This window comes from Eriocheir sinensis, chromosome 22 (assembly GCF_024679095.1).
Source record: "Eriocheir sinensis breed Jianghai 21 chromosome 22, ASM2467909v1, whole genome shotgun sequence".
NCBI lineage: Eukaryota > Metazoa > Arthropoda > Malacostraca > Decapoda > Varunidae > Eriocheir > Eriocheir sinensis.
Window position 1 is genome coordinate 13,766,356 of NC_066530.1, and position 19,823 is coordinate 13,786,178.

A 19,823-nucleotide genomic window follows, 5' to 3' on the forward strand; every position below is an offset into this window, starting at 1 on the left:
TGGAACCTCCGGCGCAGCTCCGGGATGGGCCTGCGACGCCAGGCATTGAATGCCCCGCGCTTGGCCCTCACCGCAGCCTCGCACTGTCTGTTCCACCAAGGGGCCCGAAGGAGACGTGGGGGCTGAGAGGAACGAAAGGTGAAGCAATGGGACCCCGCGACCACCAAGGTGTCAGCTAGGGCCTCTATGGCTGTGTCAGAAGAAGGGTTGGGGGGGAGGGGCGAGGAAGAGAGGTGTTCTAGGAAGGAGTGCCAGTTGTCAGCCCTAAGGGACCATCTAGGGCGGCCTGGGGCCTGGGGTGGCGGGTGTAGTGACGGGAAGGTAAGAATGACAGGAAGATGGTCGCTGCCCTAGCTAGATTGCACTCCTTATCGGCTTCCTGAGGTTTGTTATTGTAGCGTTGCCAACTCCGTCATTTTCAATCCCGCTACACGAGCCTCAAAAACGCTAGATTGCACTCCTTATCGGCTTCCTAAGGTTTGTTATTGTAGCGTTGCCAACTCCATCTTTTTCAATCGCGCTACACAAGCCTCAAAAACCTCTAGATTGCACTCCCAACAATATATCTTTTTTTACTTTTATCGGCTTCCTTAGGTTTATTTTGGCGTTACCAACTCCGTCTTTTTCAATTGCGCTACACGAGCCTCAAAAACCGCTAGATTGGACCCCTGAACCGATATTTAACTTTTATCATTTGACGAACTTTATTTTATCTTATCCATCTTATTCATCCAGCTGTATCTAAAGTAACGTGAACTTTGACAACCGGTATATCTCTTTTTACTTTTATCATTTGACGAACTTTATTTGATCTTATCCATCTTATTCATCTTGCTGTATCGATACAGCTAGATGAATAAAATGGATCTAATGTAATGTGAACTTTGACAAAAAGATCAAGACTTAGCAGGAGAGCAGTCTGGTTGTTGAAGATTTCGGTACCACTTCATTTTTTTATATATATTTGCAGGGAAAGGGCTTTTTTTATGTGGAGAAAACTTAAGCCCCTTTCAGACGCAACTACTTTCGAGCATTTACGACTGAATGACTGGTCCTTCTAAAGCCAATGGGACCATGTCTGTTATTGTCCGTCCATTTCATCAAGGCAGTATGGGTATGTGTCCATTATTAAGCCCTTATAAAATTCTTACAAGAAAATACAAAAAATGAACTTGAGCAGGTACAGAAATCCAGCTCGGTGGAGATGAAACTAAAGCTTCTGCCAGGGGAGGATTGAGCATTAAAATCAGACAGACGCATGAACTTTGGGAAAAGTCTTTGTTGTGCAATAAACTAATGAAGTGTAATGTTGATGATGATGATATATCTTCACCCTCATAAAATAATTGCCTAAGTTACTTTTCATCGATTTCCAGGTTTTTGTCAACATTAATTTTTCAACATGATGCCCATATTTGTATAGTTGTCCTCGTCATTCAGGGTTTGAGTGTTCTAGAATTGACCTTTTCATTTCTGCCTAAATCTTAAGCCAAAGGAGATAATGACAGTTCTTTTCTGATTCCCTGTAAAGTAGAAAATAATGACTCAGGCGGTTTGTTTACGGAGGTGACGATATATGGCAGGGGAGGCTGGTGGTCAAAATGAATCACCAGGTTGATGCTGGAGGATCATTTACTGTAGCAGCAAAATTACAAATTGTCCATAAAATATCTTAATTTCATGAATTTTAACTATACATGTAAAAAAAAATTCGTAGCATGCAAAAGTTGCAAAATTCTTACCCTCTAAACTTGATAAAAATAGTTTAATCCTCTCACTTCATAAAAATCAAATCTTTCTTAGTCACTTTTTTTCTTTCACTTCTTTTCTTGCATCAACTATACTTTTTCACTTGTTTCATTTTCATCCTTGCTCTTTTTTCCTTGAATATTTTCATTAACTTATTTTGTCTATCTATTTTTTACCTTTCATTTTTTGTTTTATCAATTTTCATTTTTCTAGTAGGTATAATTTCATTCTTCCACTTTTATCTCCTTTCTTTTATCATTTTTTTCTTTCATTCCTTGTTTTTCTTTTTTTGGACTTTCTTTGTCTATATTTTCTTTCATTTCCTTTTTTCAACTCCCAATTTTTCTTTCATTTCATCATCCATCACCTTTTTCATCTTTCCACCTTTCTTTTCACATCTCTTCTACCTGAGAAGAAGCAGCAGTGATACACTTTTGCACGCCCTGAGCAAGGTAGGCACACAGGTGAACATTATAGTGGTGGAGGCTCGTTAATGGCCTTTCCTGGAGGAGACTGGACATTGCTAGCACCTGAAGAATCTCCTTGTTAAGTCCTTGACCTCCCCCAGTCGAGCCAAGTCCACGAACCAATTGCACAACCTCTAACGCTGCCTCTTCAGACTTCAGACCTTCCAGTACTAAGACCGGCAAGTTCTCCCTTACTTTCACGTTCCTGTAGACCTTAACTTGAGTAAAGGCCGAGGCTAGGATCAGGAGAAGGCCATACTGTAACCGAGAGAGGAGTGGAGCACCGACTATCGCCACAGATCCTCCTATGGGAAGTCTCTGCATCTCATCTCCATCCTCCAGCATCCTTATCACTTCCTCCAAAGCCTGGCAGCCTGGATGAAGCCCCAATGTGTCTTCACCCTTTATCAGAATGGCCTCGGGATGGAGAGTCAAGACGGATGTGGCGAAGGAGTCATCGAGTTGTAGGGTGTTGATGTGAGCTGCCTGTTTTGACTCCCATAAGATGTACAGCTCTCTAGTCACCCTCAGAATCATCTCCGAGCAGAATTTGGACGACTCAATACACTGGAATGGCTTGCCCCTCACCACCTCAAGTTTAAGCTCTGACAGGTCTTGTGGAATGAATGAGGACACGCACAAATCCATCCCATCCACCAGCGTCTTCTTGTCGTCTGTATAATCCTCATCGAACTTATTGAGGAACTTGCCAAGGACGCCGAATTTGGATGCATAGGTTTGGCTCCTCATGAGAAGGGAACTCGAGACCTTATTCCAGTCCGTTTCCAGGAAGGGCCTAGTCTGGTTGGCGAGGCCTTGCGTGAGCGTTCGCCACTTGGGAATCGGCGCGCAGTAATTCCTCTCGAAGAACAGCGCTGTGGCCTTGGCTTTCAGTAACTCATTCAGCTGCTTCTCCCTTTCTGGCATGGCTCGGAACAGCTCTAAATTTCGCTTGATGGACTCCGTTTGGTAGGCCATGAACTGCGATGAACACTCCTTCACCTGCTTCATAAAGTCCTCAGGTAAGTCAGCCTCTTGGAACATGGCTTTACCAGGAGGATTCTCACTTAGCGCAGCACTGATGATCTTCTCCAAGTGCTCAGTGATACGTTCCCTCCCAATGTACTTCAGACCGACTACATACACTTCGGAGTTTCCTTGCTTGCTTGTGGCTGGTTTGTACACGTGGACACACTCAAACACACAGCATAGGAAGTACATAAGGCAGATAGTCTCGCTCTCAAACAGTGTAAACTTCTTAAGCACTAGCGAACCCCCGGCAGCTAGGATTGACAACGCCACAGCAGCTTCACACATATGCAAAGGGTGCGTCATGCGTTCTTGCTCCGCTGGGTCTGCCTGACAGTCGAAACTCCCATCGGCAGTGACCAGTTTGATGGGTCCCAGTCGCTCAGCCCTCAGGAGTAAGTTGCGCACGTTGCTCTGCTTCATGAGGTCGCCGGTGTTGTCTGTACCAAAGCACCAGTTCTCCAGGGTGTGGTAGATAAGGCGGTCGTGTGTTACGCATTGTGCCGGTGGTGTGCCCTCGTAGTAAGGGTTGAGGGTGCTGCCGAGCCATTGCCACTGTGAAAAGGTAAAAGGTTAAGGGGTGAAGATTAAATGATAGGTTACCAGAAGTGTAAATTATGACAGTTTGAAGAATGAAAATTAAGTGCTAGAAGTGATGTTCCAAGAAACTCACAAGGATGCATTGACAGAATGATAAGAAAACTCCGTAAACAACAACTTAACCAAAACTAATCGGCAAAAACCTTTAGAGATGGCCAAGTAAATGTGAATTATAGATTTAATGCAGATATGAATGCCCTGGAAGCCTATTACTGCTACTATTACTACTACTACTACTACTACTACCACCACTAATAATAACAATAACAACAACAACACCAATAATAATAATAATAATAATAATAATAATAATAATAATAATAATAATAATAACACAAAACCTAATCTAACTTCCACACACCTTCAGGGAGGGCTGGTTGAGGGCCAAATAGTGATTCAGGGCAGCAATGAAGGCCCCTGGAGCCTCACAGAGATGCACCGAGTTGAAAACCGCGCCCCCCTCGTCATCCAAGCTAGTGCTGAGTCTTCCCTTAGCAGGACTACCTCCATCACCGCCGCTAATACCCTCCACCTCCCCTTCCTCATCCTCCTCACTGGGCACTATAGGGTAAGCGTTGACGATCTCATAAAACTTGAGCCATGCCTGTGGAAGGGTTTGAGTTGTATAATTTAGTTAGTTGTTTGGTTAATTATTTTAGTTAAGTTGTTTTTAGCTTTTTTGTTCTGGTTTACTATAACAGATACTATGCAGTGATATCAGAAAAGCATTAATGGACCGATTGTGATGTGTGAAAAAATTGGATCCTGTGATAAGGAGTTTAGTGGTCATATTCTTTGTTCTGGTTCTACGTGGACAATCCTATACTGGCAATCAAGAAAGCAATAATGGCCCAGTTAAAATGTGTGGAATAACTTGAGCCATGCCCGTGGGAAGAATTTTAGTTGTTATAATTCTTCGTACTGGTTTCATAGTCATATACACTTTTCATATACGTAGTTAAAATAAATATCTTTTACAGGAATGCCTGACATGGACTAATTTCTACTTTACTTATGAGAGCAGTGATTGGCAGTCTTTTTTTTTATTTGTTTTTATTTGCCAATGAGCTGCTTCCATTACTGTGAAAAAAAAAGGAAAAAATATGAAAAAATAGGAAACAAACAAGCCCATTGGTGATGCTCCTGCAAACTAGTGTATAATAAATGAACATAAAAATAGTGGACCAGAATCATTTGGAGAGGTGTCTTGATTCTCCTCCAACATCAAGAAGGAAATTAAGGTCAAGCAACACCAACACCTCATCCCTTAATTCATCACCTGTGTTGGTAGCTCTGGCTGGACGCGTCGCTTCAGCGTGTGACAAACTCGCTGGCTTGGGTTGGTGTTGGTGGTGTGGGTGTGCCAGACCGCCACGTCCTGGGTGCTCAGCTGCTGTTTGACGGTGTTCAGGGCTGCCTTCATCCCCTGTAGCTCCTTCTCCTGAGAAAAAATGGATAAAGACTTGTGAGTGTGTGAGATTTGTGTGGGTGAGGAATGGAAGATGTGAGTTCGATGCCAGTGTGTGAGGGTGTGACTTGTGAGTTTGATATAAGTTCCGAGTTTTGTTAGGTTAGGTTAGGTTACGGTGTTTCCAAACACATGATAGGCAGGAACTTATGGCATAAATAAACAAAGGAAGAACTCATTATTGTATATAGAAAGTCTCATTTAGTTAGAAAGAATAGATGATTTTTCTGAGTCAAGGCATATAGTAACTGTACAGGGTTTTGTCAGGTTAGGTTAAGTTCAGAGAATTTTCAGACACATGATAGCCAGTAACTTATGATATAAGTCAACAAAGAATGACCTCACTTTGTTGTACAGAAAGTCTCATTAATAAGAAAACAAATATGGATTTTCTGAGTCATGACCTACAGTAACTGTTTAGGGTTTGGTTAGGTTAGGTTAGGTTAAGTTTAGGGCATCTTCAAACACATGACAGGCAGGAATTTATGGCATAAATTAATAATGGAAGAACTCATTATGTTATATATAAAGTCTCATTCAGTTAGGAAGAATAGATGATTTTTCTGAGTCAAGACGTATTGTAACTGTATAGGGTTTTGTTAGGTTAGGTTAAGTTTAGGGAATTTCCAAATACATGATAGCCAGCAACTTATGGTATAAATCAACAAAGAATGACCTCTCTTTGTTGTATAGAAAGTTTCATTAGAAAGAAAGCGAATATGAATTTTCTGAGTATATAATTGTTTGGAGTTTTGCTAGGTTAGGTTAAGTTTAGGGTATTTTCAAACACATGATAGACTGGAACTTATGACATAAATTAACAAAGGAAGAACTCATTATGTTATATAGAAAGTCTCATTTAGTTAGGAAGAATAGATGATTTTCTGAGTCAATACGTATGGTACATGTACAGGGTTTTGTTAGGTTAGGTTAGGTTAATTTTACGGAATTTCCTAATACATGATAGCCAGCAACTTATGGTATAAATCAACAAAGAATGACCTCACTTTGTTGTATAGGTCTCATTAGTAAGAAAGCAAATATGAATTTTCTGAGTTAAAACCTAGAGTAACTGTTTGGGGTTTTGTTAGGTTAGGTTATGTTTAGGGTATTTTCAAACACATGATAGGCAGGAACTTATGGCATAAATTAACAAAGGAAGAACTCATTATGTTATATATAAAGTCTCATTCAGTTAGGAAGAATAAATGATTTTTCTGAGTCAAGACGTATTGTAACTGTATAGGGTTTTGTTAGGTTAGGTTAAGTTTAGGGAATTTCCAAATACATGATAGCCAGCAACTTATGGTATAAATCAACAAAGAATGACCTCTCTTTGTTGTATAGAAAGTTTCATTAGTAAGAAAGCGAATATGAATTTTCTGAGTATATAACTGTTTGGAGTTTTGCTAGGTTAGGTTAAGTTTAGGGTATTTTCAAACACATGATAGGCAGGAACTTATGGCATAAATTAACAAAGGAAGAACTCATTATGTTATATAGAACGTCTCATTTAATGAGGAAGAATAGATGATTTTTCTGAGTCAAGATGTATTGTAACTGTACAGGGTTTTGTTAGGTTAGGTTAAGTTTAAGGAATTTCCAAATACATGATAGCCAGTAACTTATGGTATAAATCAACAAAGAATGACCTCACTTTGTTGTACAGAAAGTCTCATTAATAAAAAAACAAATATAGGTTTTTGAGTCAAGGCCTACAGTAACTGTTTGAGGTTTGGTTAGGTTAGGTTAAGTTTAGGGTATCTTCAAACACATGATAGGCAGGAACTTATGGCACAAATCAACAAAGGAAGAGAATACTGTGCCAGATGATGATTTTGATTAGTAAGGAAGGATTTATGAATTTATTACAGACAAGCTCACTTCACACCCTGACACATATTTACCACCTCACATCACACCCCTCTCTCACCTGCCAGATAGGAGCCGAGAACATGGTATGCGTCGGGGGCAGCTTCCAGGCCGGTGAGGGGGTGAAGGTGAAGCTCTTGTTGAAGTGGTCCTCCGCCTCCATCTGAACCTGCACGAAGTCTGTGTACTCTAGTAGGGGGTACTTGCCCGTCTCTGCACCTGCACTGTGAGGAGAGATGATGGTGGTTGTAGTGGCGGTTGTTATGGTAAAGTAGTAGTTGTCAAGGGTGTAGAAGTGGTAAAGATTGTAGTAGTAGGTGTAAAGGGTGCGGTAGTAGTTTGTAGTAGTTTCTTGTAGTAGATGTCGTACCGGTAGTAGAAGCTTGGGGTTGTAGCATCTGAAGTTGTAGTATTAGTGGTGTTGGTTGCAAAAGTGATTGTTAGGGTGGCAACAGTACAATAAACAGTAATGGTGGTAGCAACAGTAGTGGTAATAGTAGTAGTAATAAAAGGGATAACAAGAGGAGAGGAATAGGTGTGTGGAAGATGCAAAATAAGAATAATAAAGGGTATACATTACGATTTTTCTTACTTTTTAATTCACACAGTCATCCATATTTCCTTAAAAACTAATTCACATCTCTTGAAGCAGAAAGAGAGGGGAAAAAAGTGGGAGAAGGGAAAAAAATGAAAAAAATACATATACACAATAAATAAAACCTTAAACTAACTCTACATGAAGATAAACTTGTGAGAGACAGAGCGAGCTAAATAAATACAGACAGAAGAAGAGGGAATTTATTTAAAGGAGTCCGCTAAAAAAAAAAAATAAATAAATAAATAAATAAATAAAAAAAGTCCATTGGCAATACTCCTACAAATAGTCAATAGTACTAAGTAACTCTCGGCCCCCAAACTAACTTGTGCCGCAGATGCTGAGTCCTCCTCTTGGCGTGCTGTTTGGGCTGCTGCTGCTGTCGCCACTGCCGCGGGGGGGAGAGCGGCTGCAGCATGGTCTGTCTCTTCTCTCGCTGCGGCCGAAAGGAGAAGCCGTCCTTGGCCTCAACCGACTCCATGATGATGTTGTTTACCTTTGCGATTTTCTGTGACTGATCTGTAACTTTTTTGGGGTGATTTATGACTATCTATGGCTGGCTCGTAACTTCTTGGGGTGACTTGAGACTTCTTATAACTGACTCGTAACTCTGCTGGGATGAGTAATGAGTTTTTTGATGGCTTGTCCGCCTTGCCTCAATTGATTCCTTGGCATTTCATGTAATTAGCAAAGAAGACAATGGAGAGGAAGTACAAGAAGAATTAGAATAAGGCAAATAAAAAGACTGATTTATTGATTGATTAGATTGTGGAGTCATGGAGTAAAGAAAAAGAGGAAAAAGACCAGGAACAAGAGGTATATACAAAATGAAGATGATTAAGAAGACTAGGAAGAAAATCAAGTAAAAATAAAAGAAGAAAAGAAACAAGAAAAAAAGTATATACAAACTGAGGAACAGGAAAGAAATTAAGTAAAAAAAAAGGGGGAAAGAAAAGGAACAGAAAAAAAGGAAGAAAATCAAGGGAAAAAGATGAAATAAATTTTAAAAAAGAACGCTAAAACTCCAATATCTTCCTCTATTTAATTCGCTGCTTCACTCCTTCGTTTTCTGAGCGATGGCGTCAAGCTGCGACCGGACCTTGAGGAGCGAGTCAATGGTGTTGGAGAGGACCTCGGGACTCAGCCTAAACTGGTACTCTTCCAGGTCATCCTTCTTTGCATCCTTAGCTACCTGTAGGAGTGAGAATATAGTTAGTTTACTTGGTGGGGAGAGAGAGAAGTTAGTTGGTTAGGTTACTGAAATTGGTGGTAGGCTCAATTTCCTTTATGTACTTGAAGGGACTAGGTCATTTTAGTTTATAGAGTTTGATCACTTTACTTGATTGTTACATTACTTTATTTAGTGAGGTTATGTTGCATTATTTACTGGGATTAGGTTAATTTACTTAATGGGGTTAGATCACTTTACCCATTTTGATTTGCTACTCTGGAAAATCAAATCACAAAATCACACCCACAAAACTCACCGTCATGTCCAGAATGCAGGTCGGCGGGGCACTTCGGTCCTCTGTGCTTATCTTAGCCTTGAAGTCCTGCAGCTGGGGAGGGTGAGCCATGGTGTGCACAGTCTGGGGTGCTCTGAAAGATAACAATGACTGTTCTGTAGTTGTGTGTATCTGCAGTGTTCATCACATTGGCCCTTGAGCCTGTGGTGGGAGAAACTCATTACCCTGAGACACAGAGCCAGTGTGACATCCGGGTTACCACAGTTTATCTTCCTCAGTTTCCCCGGATACCCATTTATCACTTGAAAGGGAGGATGAACAGATAGGTGGGCTGTCAGGCTGTTGTGGTTGGGTAAATGGTATAACGTACATATTAGTGGTAACATGAGAAACAGAAAGGAGTGATTTGCAATAGAACCAGTGATCAAAGTGACGATAAGTACGTTGAAAGTTATTAGAAAAAATATAAACCACCAGAGCGAGTTGGGTGTAATTCTATATTAATATCGTTCAACTTTACTCTGGCCCACTACACCACAGTAAAAATTCCTGCCTGTTACCTTGCATTCACCTGTTTAATCTCTCTCTCTCTGTCAGACTAATCATGGTAGGCAGGAGGAACACTCAGGAACAGTAACTGATAAAACTAATTCATCTGATAGAGGCTGATAAAACACTAATCAACAAGCAACTATTTACCTGTCTATTTATCTACTGATCATTCATTCTAATCCTTTCATAAGTATACAATTAACTCCCAATCCATCAGAAGAAAGGACGCTGTGAACACCTTAGAAAATGACACTGAAGAAGACGAAGCCCCACAAATACAAGCTTAACCTCCACTCTAAAACATTTCCATGCACCAAAATTCACACTCACGGTGGACTGGATACCTGGGAACACCTGAGAGGCCTGGCACGTGGACTAGACATTAATTAAAGGTAAAACACATGTAAAAACTGATGAAGAAGCCGCACTAATACAAGCTAAACCTCTATTATTAAAACACGTACAAGCCCTAAATTAATACTCACGGTAACCTGGACACCTGGGAACACCTGAGAAGCTTGGCACGAGGACTGGACATTAATTAAAGGTACATAACAGATAAAAACTGATGAAAGTCCAACAAATACCAACTAAAACTCCATTATTAAAACACGTATAAGCTCCAAATTAATACTCACGATGGACTGGACACCTGGAAACACCTGAGAGGCTTGGCAGGTGAGGGGGGCGTTAATTACAGGTAAAAAACAGGTTAATTATGATGACACGCTGGGAGTCACGCCTCGTGTAAACAAAGGCTGCCAGGTGCCACTAGAAGCTTATTTTTCTAAGTCAATAACAAGAAGATTTGCTGTTTATATTAATTTCTAACCACTATTTTAGATGAGGAAGCTACAATTTACGTATTAAAAGTTCCTAAATGGTCTTCTTTATCTTGTTTTGTTGTATTTCTGGTGTAAAAAGGAGATATGTGCCTATAAAAGATGGACTGCATGCACTCCCCAAATCTATTTATTAGTGAAAATAGATTGTATTGCATTAGTTTATTGTTATCTTTGTAATTTGAAGGTAGGTAAAGTTACGGGCATATGATAAAACTGCGCGTGGCCTCGGTGCTCATTTCCGTCACGCTGGTCTGTGTCGCGCAGTGTCGGGCGTAGCGACACTACTAAAAAAAAAAAAATTTAGTAGCGCCGCCACGTAGCGAAGCTACTTTTTTAGTAGCTGTAGCGGTTGCGCCACTCTTTTTTAGAAAGAGCGGCATAAACGGTAGCGACGCTACATTTTTAGGTAGGGCTAGTCACTACTCGCTAATCGCTACTCAGGGTGGACCTTTGGGGTGGACCAACTACGTACGTACGTGATGAAAACGCGAATGAAACGTGTAGGCTACAGTTCAGTGGGCTGAGCCGCGGCCCGTCACGCTTAGTCAGTGGTGAATCTGCGACTGGAGGTGTGGCTGGCTGGCTGGCTGCCGTGGATATTCCTGCTCACGGCTCACGAAGCCTAGGCTTGCAAACTGGTAAAAACTGGGTGAGTCAACCACCACAGCAGAGGGAGGACGTGGAACGTAACAATATGCTATAACAGAGTTATGTCTTTTCAGTACTTATTGTTCACAAGTAGCGGCAGTGCACTACATTTAGAAATGAGTAGCTGTAGCGGTCGTGCACTACATTTAGAAATGAGTAGCTGTAGCGGTCGTGCCACTACAATTTGACTGAAGTAGTGGCAGCGGTGGTGGCACTACTCTTAGCAGGTATATAGTGCGCACAACACTGGTTTCGCGTATATAACCCACAACTTCTCTTTCGCAGTGTATTTGGGCTTTTTATATCAATTCTCACTCACCGCTTTTTTTTTTTTTTATCCTTTGCTATTATGCCTCTCCATGTCGATCTACTCTACCGTAATTAAAAGAAAACGAGATTATGGGTGCTTTTTTTTGTGTGTGTATTTCGTTGGGGATATACCCCAAGGGAGGAAGGCGGTGGCTTGTCATCTTCAAAAAAATAGTGATTAGCTTATCTGTTTATAGTGAGGCCTGTTATATTGTATTTGAGAGAAGGATATATACACCTTAATTATTTTATGCACTTAAATAACCTACATCTAACTACCACACTCCACCGTCCACACACTGACTGAAGAGCCGCCGTTTCACTGTTTCACTTTCCCTGGCTCAGAAATACGAAATAAATCGGTGCAACTTTCTTTCTCGATGGAGCAGAAAGTAAGTAAAGTTGGGGACATACACTTAAGCTGCACGTTACCTCAGTGCTCATACCAGTCACATCGGCCCTTAATTGGACCTATGGTGGGAATGACAAGCCATTACCAAGGGACACAAGGCAGGCATAACAGCCCCAGTGTGAGAATGAACTGCTGAAAATTACTATAACCAATCTTAACCCAGTAGCAGCGAGGATCATGTTTCTAAATGGTCCCTCCAAGCTATATAAAAAAAAAAAAAAAAAAATCACCCCTCACACAAACCATTTTATAATAATATCAAAGCATTTGTGATCAGATTATGTGTCATCTATTTTGGGTGTGTATATCATATGGCACAAATTTGGCCCGTCGCTGCTACACGGTAAAGCTACAAATTTGGTCCATCACTGCTACTGGGTTAACCATCAATATAACTCTAAATTAACAAAGAAAACAACACTTTATCAACAACTCCATGTATTTTTTCTCTCTCACACACATCAGCAAACGCAAACAAACGAACAAACAGACAAACATATAGTAACAACAGACAAAAAAAAGGACGAAATAAATTAACAGACAGACACAAACACAAACATTATAATTACACTTTAAACTTAACAACTAATGGCATTTATTTTACGAGTGGACGGAGAAAAAAAAGTTATGCCAAACCCGGAAGGCGGTTTCACAAGAGCACTTTTCTCGCACGATCTTTATTTTCCTCTTGTTCTTTTCTTTTCTTATTTTTGGGCTTTTTGTTGCTTTTTTGTTTCGCGCCCTTGAGCTGTCTCCCTTGCTGTAAGAAAAACAATAAAAAGAAGTAGATCGCTTTTCCTAATTATTGTTACTATACTTACTTTCTTTATTGATCTTCCTCTCTTCGATCTTCTATAACAATGCAAATTCCTTTCTTTATTTTACTTTATTTACAAACTTTACCTAATGTTCGGAGTAGTCTATCTTCTTAGAAATGACGACCATCTTTATCTCCAGAATTTACAATCATTTTCCTCAAAATTTACAATCGTCTTCATCCTCAATTTACAATCATCTTCATCCTCAGAATTTACGATCATCTTCATCCCCAGAATTTACGATCATCTTCATCCTCAGAATTTACGATCATCTTCATCCTCAGAATTTACAATCATCTTCATCCTCAGAATTTACGATCATCTTCATCCTCAGAATTTTCAGTCATCTATACCTTCAAAATTTACGATCATCTCTATCCTCAGAATTTACAATCATTTCTATCCTCAGAATTTACAGTCATCTTCAACTCAGAATTTATAATCATCTTCATCCTCAGAATTTATGCCTATAAATACCAGAAACTCGTACCTATCAATGCCAGAAACAATGCTCCTGTGACCTCTGCCTTTACTAAAACAACCACCTAATAAAGTAGAAATGCCCGTAATTACTACAGAAAATGCGCCTCCCACATACCAATGCCCATAAAGGTATAATATTAAAAATGCGACCCACAGCTTAGAGAGAGGAGAATCCAGCACCCTTGTTATGGTTCCCTTATAGAGGTTTCAATGCCATGTTAGGTAAGGATTTATATTATAGAGGTTTTGATACTCTTACTAAAGGGATTCGAGAGAGAGCGAGAGAGAGAGAGAGAGAGAGAGAGAGAGAGAGAGAGAGAGAGAGAGAATAAATAAATAAGTAAATAAATAAATAAATAAATAAATATGAGGAAACACACACAAACACACTATGGGAAAGATTTCAAGTAATAATAATAATAATAATAATAATAATAATAATAATAATAATAATAATAATAACAAATATATCTTTCCCTGTAAAATATAAATGTTGAACACAAATCTAATGCCAAGTACAATACACCAACGTCTATTGTCAAAAAGTAGTAGTAGTAGTAGTAGTAGTAGTAGTAGTTAATGTAATACTAAAACCAAAACTATCATATCACCTACTGTTATTATTTTTGTTAATTCTACCACCATCATATTCATTCTCAAACATACCAGTCAGTTGCATATCAATTCTCTGTTATATTCTTCTTCCTATTTTCTTCTCAGTATATATAAGAGAAAGGTTTGAAATTGATAGCACCATAATTCCAACTTCAAGGGGAATGGGATGAAGAAGGGAAGAAGGGGAAAGAGAGTAGAGAAAAGAGAGGAAGGAAACGGTGATAAAAGGGAGGAGGAAAGGCGGAACAAGAGAAGCATATTGAAGAAAGGGAAGGAGAGCGAGAAAAGATAAGGAGGAAAAGGAGAGGAGGTGAAGAAAAGGGAATGGAGGAGTAGAAGGGAGGGAGAGAGAGGAAGAAGAGAAAAGGAGAAGGGAGGATGGAGGAAAAGGGAGTAGTAGGGGAGAGAGAGCGGAAGAGGAAGGGAAACGAAGAAATGTAGAAAAAGGAATAAAAGATTGGAAGAGAAAAAGAGGATGGGGAAAGGACAATGAGAGGGAAGGGGAAGAGGAAAAGAAGAAAGAGGGAAGGGGGATGGAGGAAGGGAAAGGGGAATGGAGAGAGAAAAGGGAAAGGGAATGTGTATTATTTTGCATTATATAATTTCACACTGAGAATCATAACCCAACCAAAACAAAAATGCCCCTCAAATAAATACCTTTCAGAAAACAGTCACACACACATAATGCAAATAATGCCTCTTGTTTTATGTCAAAATTGTGTACCTGTAATATAAAGTGTATCAAAATTTCTGACAGTGAGCTTATATTATTATCTTGGCTGTGTTTAGTTAAGTACCTCCTTTAGTATTGAGCAGAGTATGTTTTCTTTTTTCGTATCAATGTAATTATTCATCTTTCGCTAACAAATCCTACTTCCATCATATCTTTCCTTGCACTTCATTTCCTTGTCATAATCCCTACCACATTTAACTTTAACTAACAAGTTCGCTTTCTGCTATTCAATTCTCTGTACTTCAAGATAAAAAAAAAGTAAATAAGAAGCAGAGTTGGCAACACTTATAGTTTGTGATAGGAAGCTGAAAATACTTACTCTGTGAAATAAGAAATGTAAAATAACTTAGTTGGTGAGATATGACATACTAAGCTGAGAATCATTAGTCAGTGACATAAATAGTCTACTCAAACATTTAATAAAGAGTCTTGAAGTCTTAGTCTATGAAATATAAAGTCAAGAACATTAGATAAGGAGTCGAAAGTCTTTGGTCACTGAGATAGGAAGTCAAGAACATTAAAGAGGTATCTTGAGCTCTTTGTCAATAAGGAGTTGACGCATTAGATAAGAAGTAAAAAAAAACTTAGTCAGTCAGATACAGTCAAGAACAATGAGATAAGAAGTCAAGAACATTAGATAAGGAGTCAAAAGCTCTTAGTAAATGAGATAAGGAGTCAAGAACATCAGGTAAGGAGTCAAAAGCTCTTAGTAAATGAGATAAGAAGTCAAGAACATCAGGTAAGGAGTCAAAAGCTCTTAGTAAATGAGATAAGAAGTCAAGAACATCAGGTAAGGAGTCAAAAGCTCTTAGTAAATGAGATAAGAAGTCAAGAACATCAGGTAAGGAGTCAAAAGCTCTTAGTAAATGAGATAAGAAGTCAAGAACATTACATAAGGAGTCTTGAACCATAAGTCAGTGAGATAACAAGTCGGAACGCGTAGTCATCAGTGTAACAAGTCTGGAACACATGGTCATCAACACAAGGAGTCGGAAACACTTTGTCAATGAAACAACATGTCAAGAACACAACACAAGGCGTCATATAAGGAGCCAGGAACCTTTAGCCAGTGAGGTCATTTGGTCAGCGAGATATAACACAAGAAGTTGAGGTCATTCAGTCAGTACGATATGAGGTCGGGGAAGTGCGAAAGGTCATAGTACTGAGGTTTCGTGGGGTCGATCTTATTCGCTCCATAACACAAGAAATCGAGGTCATTTAGTCACCGAGATACGAGGTCAAAGAAGTGGTATCAAAGAGGAGGTTGAGGTCATTTAGTCAGTAAGATAGGAGGTCGAGGAGGTGCGAGAGGACGTGGTGCCAAAATAGAGGGTTGGCGGCGTGGGGTCAATCTGCTTGGTGGCGCGTTTCTTATGCCACATGTAGCTCCACGCCATAAGCATCACCAGCTGGGCCGCCAGGAACAGCGCGCCGGCCACCACCACGCCCGTGAAGGAGGAGCAAGTGCCCTGCGCCGCCATCAACACTTCACTCTCCTCGTCTTGTCGTTGCTGAGCCGTAAACTCAAATTTGTCGGTGATGCGGACGGACTGTGCCACCAGGATGTCTGCCTCCTCCATCACCTGGGGATGTAAGGACGGGGGTTAGGGTCTGTTGGGGAAGATTAAAATATTGGGATAACATGAAAGCAAGATTAACCCAGTAGCAGCGATGGGCCAAATTTGTGGCTTTACCGAGAACCACTGACGGGCCATATTTTTGCCATGATATAAACCCCCAAAATAGATGATGCAAAATTGATCACAAATGCGTTGATATATATTACGAAATGGTTTGCAAGAGTGATGATTTTTTCTCATTTTTCTCGCTTAGAGGGGCCTTTAAGAAACATGATCCCCACAGCTACCGGGTTAAGGGGATATAATAAGAAATAAATAAACTATCTGGCTAACTATTCAACAAATCAATGAAAAAAACACTAAACAAACTAAATGTTGAAAATGCATACATAAAGAAAAACAGCAAAGAAAGAGGAATATAAGAATAAATAAATAAATAAACCAGTAGTCTTTTATGTTTCCTCCTACACTCTTTGCCCTTGAGCTATCTACTGTAAAAAAATAAATAAATAAATAAAATAATAAGCTTATAATATCTAATACACCAATAAATGGGCAAACATCTATCAGTCAATCAGTGCAATAGAAAAGCACCATCAATCAATCAATCAGTCTGTCAATCAATCAATCAGTGAATCAGTCAGTCAGTCAGTCAACATAATTCTAAAACAAGTCCCCCACCTCTCTCTTCTTCCTTCCCAATGAGTTTTCAGAGCGAGCGAGTCCATCAAAGCCTGACACTGAGCACTGGGCGGGTTCACATCTGGGCAGGCAGGGGGTGACCAGCGCGCGGAACTGCACCACCTCGGACGAAGGGAACTTGAAGGCCTGGAAGGGGGCGTGAAGGACCGTTGTGTTGTCCACCTGTGAAGGGAAGGAAGGGATGAGTTTTAGTGATGGTTTGGGATGGGATGGGAAGGTAAGGAAAAGGATGGAAAGGGAAAGGAAAGAAAGGGAAAGAAAGGGATGGGATGGGAGGAAGAGGAAAAGGAAAGAAAGAGAAGGAAAGGGATGGGAAGGGAAGACAAGGGAAAGGAAGGGAAGAGAAGGCAAAAGCAAGGGAAGGAAAGTAAAGTAAAAAGGAGGAAAAGGAAAGGGAAAGAAAGAAAGGGAAAGACAGGGAGGAAAAGGAAGGGAAAGAAAAGGAAGGAGAGGAAAAGAAAAGAAAAGGAAGGAAGGGAAAGACAAGGAAGGAATGGAAGGGAAAGACAAAGAAGGAAGGGAAAGAAAAGGAAGGAAAAGAAGAGGAGAAAAGGAAGGAAAGGAAAAGAAGAGAAGAAAAAGAAGGAAAGGTAAAGGAAGGAAAGGAAAGGAAGGGAAAGACAAGGAGGAAAAGGAAGGAAAAGAAAAGAGAAGAAAAGGAAGGAAAGGAAAAGAAGAGAAGGAAAGGAAAAGGAAGGAAAGGAAAAGAAAAAGAAAAATACAAAATCCTTGCCAAATGTTGGTGTGTGAGCTCCGAAATGTCCGAGAGCATGACCCTAAGACTTACCTTGATCACTTGTTGCATGATGGTGGTGTCGGTGGGGCAGCCAGAGTGGTCGATAAGGATGATCTCGGAGTTGTCGCGTCCATCCATCGCCACAATCTCCCGCACGAAGATCTCATAGGGAGAGTTCACGTCCGTGATCTCGAAGCGCAGAGCAAGGTTCTCGCCCACCTGGAGATTTGATATGGGTTTGTTACTTGATTTTCCTTTTAGTTTGTTTGATATCTTTCTAGCTTAATTTTGTTTTTTTATATTCAGTGGTCATTGTTTTAATTTCTGTATTTCTCTTATTTTCTATTTCATTCCTCTATATCTCTATTCCCTCAAATTATTGGTGTTTCTCTTTTCATTCTTCTCTCTCTCTATTTTCTTTTTCCTTTTCCTTTTCTTTATCACTTATCCTTCATTCACCTAACTTTTGATCTTTCTCCCATTCCTCCAATCACAAAAGATCTCCCTAAACTAATAATTCCTTTTTCTTTCCTTGCCCTTTCCATATGCTTGCTGTACACATATTTCTCTCTCTCTCCCTTTCTTGTTAACTCACACACACTCCTCTCTCTTGCTGTCCTTTTTATACATATACTTTACACATGCTCTATTTCTATCCCTGTCTTTATTCTATGTCTACCTTATTTTTTTCTCTCCCTCACCTGTGCCGAGACTATGTCCTCCCCAAGGGTGTTCGTCACGCGCATCACCACGTTCGGGGAGTCCACCACCGTATGCGCCTCCTCGTAGAAGTCTGTTGTGTCAATGGCACTCTTCACCTCGAGGCCGTGCAGCAGCGAGTTGGTGACCGTCGTGTTCTTGATGTCGTAGGTGCAGTGCAGGGCCAGGCCAACGTCCGCAGAGGTCACTATCATGTCGTGGTGCTGAGGAGAGAGAAGAGACTATGAGTGTGAGGTTGAGGTTATGTGAAGGGGATTGACCCAGTAGCAGCGACGGGCCAAATTTGTGGCTTTACCATGTAGCAGCGACGGGCCAAATTTGTGGCTTTACCATGTAGCAGCGACGGGCCAAATTTGTGCCATGATATAAACTCCCCAAAATAGATGATACATAATCTAATCACAAATGCTTTTATATATATTATGAAATGGTTTGTGTGAGTGATGATTTTTTCTCATTTTTCTCGTTTGGAGGGACCATTAAGAAGCATGATCCCCACTGCTACCAGGTTAAGGGAGAAATAGAGGATATGTGAAGGATATATGTAAGGGATTTGTATGTAAAGGGAAAAATAGAAGATGTGTAAGAGAAAGGAGGATGGGACAAGAAGAGATGGAGGATAAAAAAGAGGATGGTAGCTAGGAAGAGAGACAGAGAGGTTGACTAAAGTAAGCGGAGGAGGACGACAAAGAAAAGAAGTCCACTTTTTCACACTTCTAAACTACTCCACAAGAACTCAAAGCCATGAATGTGAGGAGGAAAAAAAAAAAAACAAAAAAAAAAAAGGAGGAGGAGGAGGATGCAGAAAAGATGTCTATTTTGCAACACTTCAATCCTATTCCACTTCTACAAAAAGCTAAGAATTTGAGACAAGATAAAAAGAGGATAAGAGGAGGAGCAGGAGATGGAAGATGATGATGAGGAGGAGGAAGAAGAAAAAATCCCCTTACTAAGACATCTACCATCAACTACCACTACTGTTTAAAGCTAAGAGTAGGTGGAGTAGTAGTAGTAGTAGTTATAGTAGTAGTAGTAGTAGTAGTAGGAGGAGGAGGAGGAGGAGGAAGAAATAAAATCCTCTTACTAACAAATCTATTCACAACTACTACTACTACTACTTCTACTTCTACTATTACTACTACTACTTCTACTACAACTACAACTACAACTACTACTACTACTACATACAACCAACCTAATCTAACCCTCACCTGAATCACGATGTTGGAGGCAAAGGTGGCCGGTCCCTTCTGCGTCACATCACACCGCACATCATTGTAGGGCAGGGTGATGCTGAAGTCGGTGCTGCTCTCCACATCGACGCGGCAGGAGTTGGGTCTGTCCTTGGCGTACACCTTGCCGTCGAAGAGAGTTGAGGTCGAGATTCTGGCCAGCATCTCAGTACCTCTGCATTCAACGGAGAC

At 40.4% G+C, this 19,823-nt stretch overlaps 2 protein-coding genes across 3 annotated transcripts in view; both read right to left on the reverse strand.

The window, feature by feature from the left end:
- Positions 1-1,614: 1,614 nt before the first annotated feature.
- LOC127002105 (cap-specific mRNA (nucleoside-2'-O-)-methyltransferase 2-like) lies at positions 1,615-11,264 on the reverse strand. Of its 2 annotated transcripts, none has more exons than XM_050867673.1 (7): positions 11,120-11,264; positions 9,268-9,379; positions 8,107-8,972; positions 7,247-7,409; positions 5,125-5,286; positions 4,207-4,449; positions 1,615-3,800 (listed from the first exon to the last, which is right to left on the reverse strand). In XM_050867673.1, exons 3-7 carry the CDS (start codon positions 8,259-8,261, stop codon positions 2,142-2,144), a joined length of 2,382 nt encoding a protein of 793 aa, XP_050723630.1. In that variant the 5' UTR covers positions 8,262-8,972; positions 9,268-9,379; positions 11,120-11,264; the 3' UTR covers positions 1,615-2,141. The 2 variants fall into 2 exon arrangements, with proteins under 2 accessions (XP_050723630.1, XP_050723628.1); XM_050867671.1 differs by lacking the exon at positions 11,120-11,264 and adding an exon at positions 10,437-10,590.
- A 2,631-nt stretch (positions 11,265-13,895) lies between these two features.
- The window catches only part of LOC127002106 (uncharacterized), a 46,934-nt gene continuing 41,006 nt past the window's right edge, over positions 13,896-19,823 (reverse strand). The window contains exons 5-9 of the mRNA XM_050867674.1: positions 19,611-19,823; positions 18,381-18,602; positions 17,731-17,898; positions 16,923-17,105; positions 13,896-16,244 (exon numbers count right to left, since the gene is read on the reverse strand). Coding sequence (XP_050723631.1) covers positions 15,936-16,244; positions 16,923-17,105; positions 17,731-17,898; positions 18,381-18,602; positions 19,611-19,823 — 1,095 coding nt within the window. The 3' untranslated portion in view covers positions 13,896-15,935. The remainder of the gene's footprint in view (positions 16,245-16,922; positions 17,106-17,730; positions 17,899-18,380; positions 18,603-19,610) is intronic.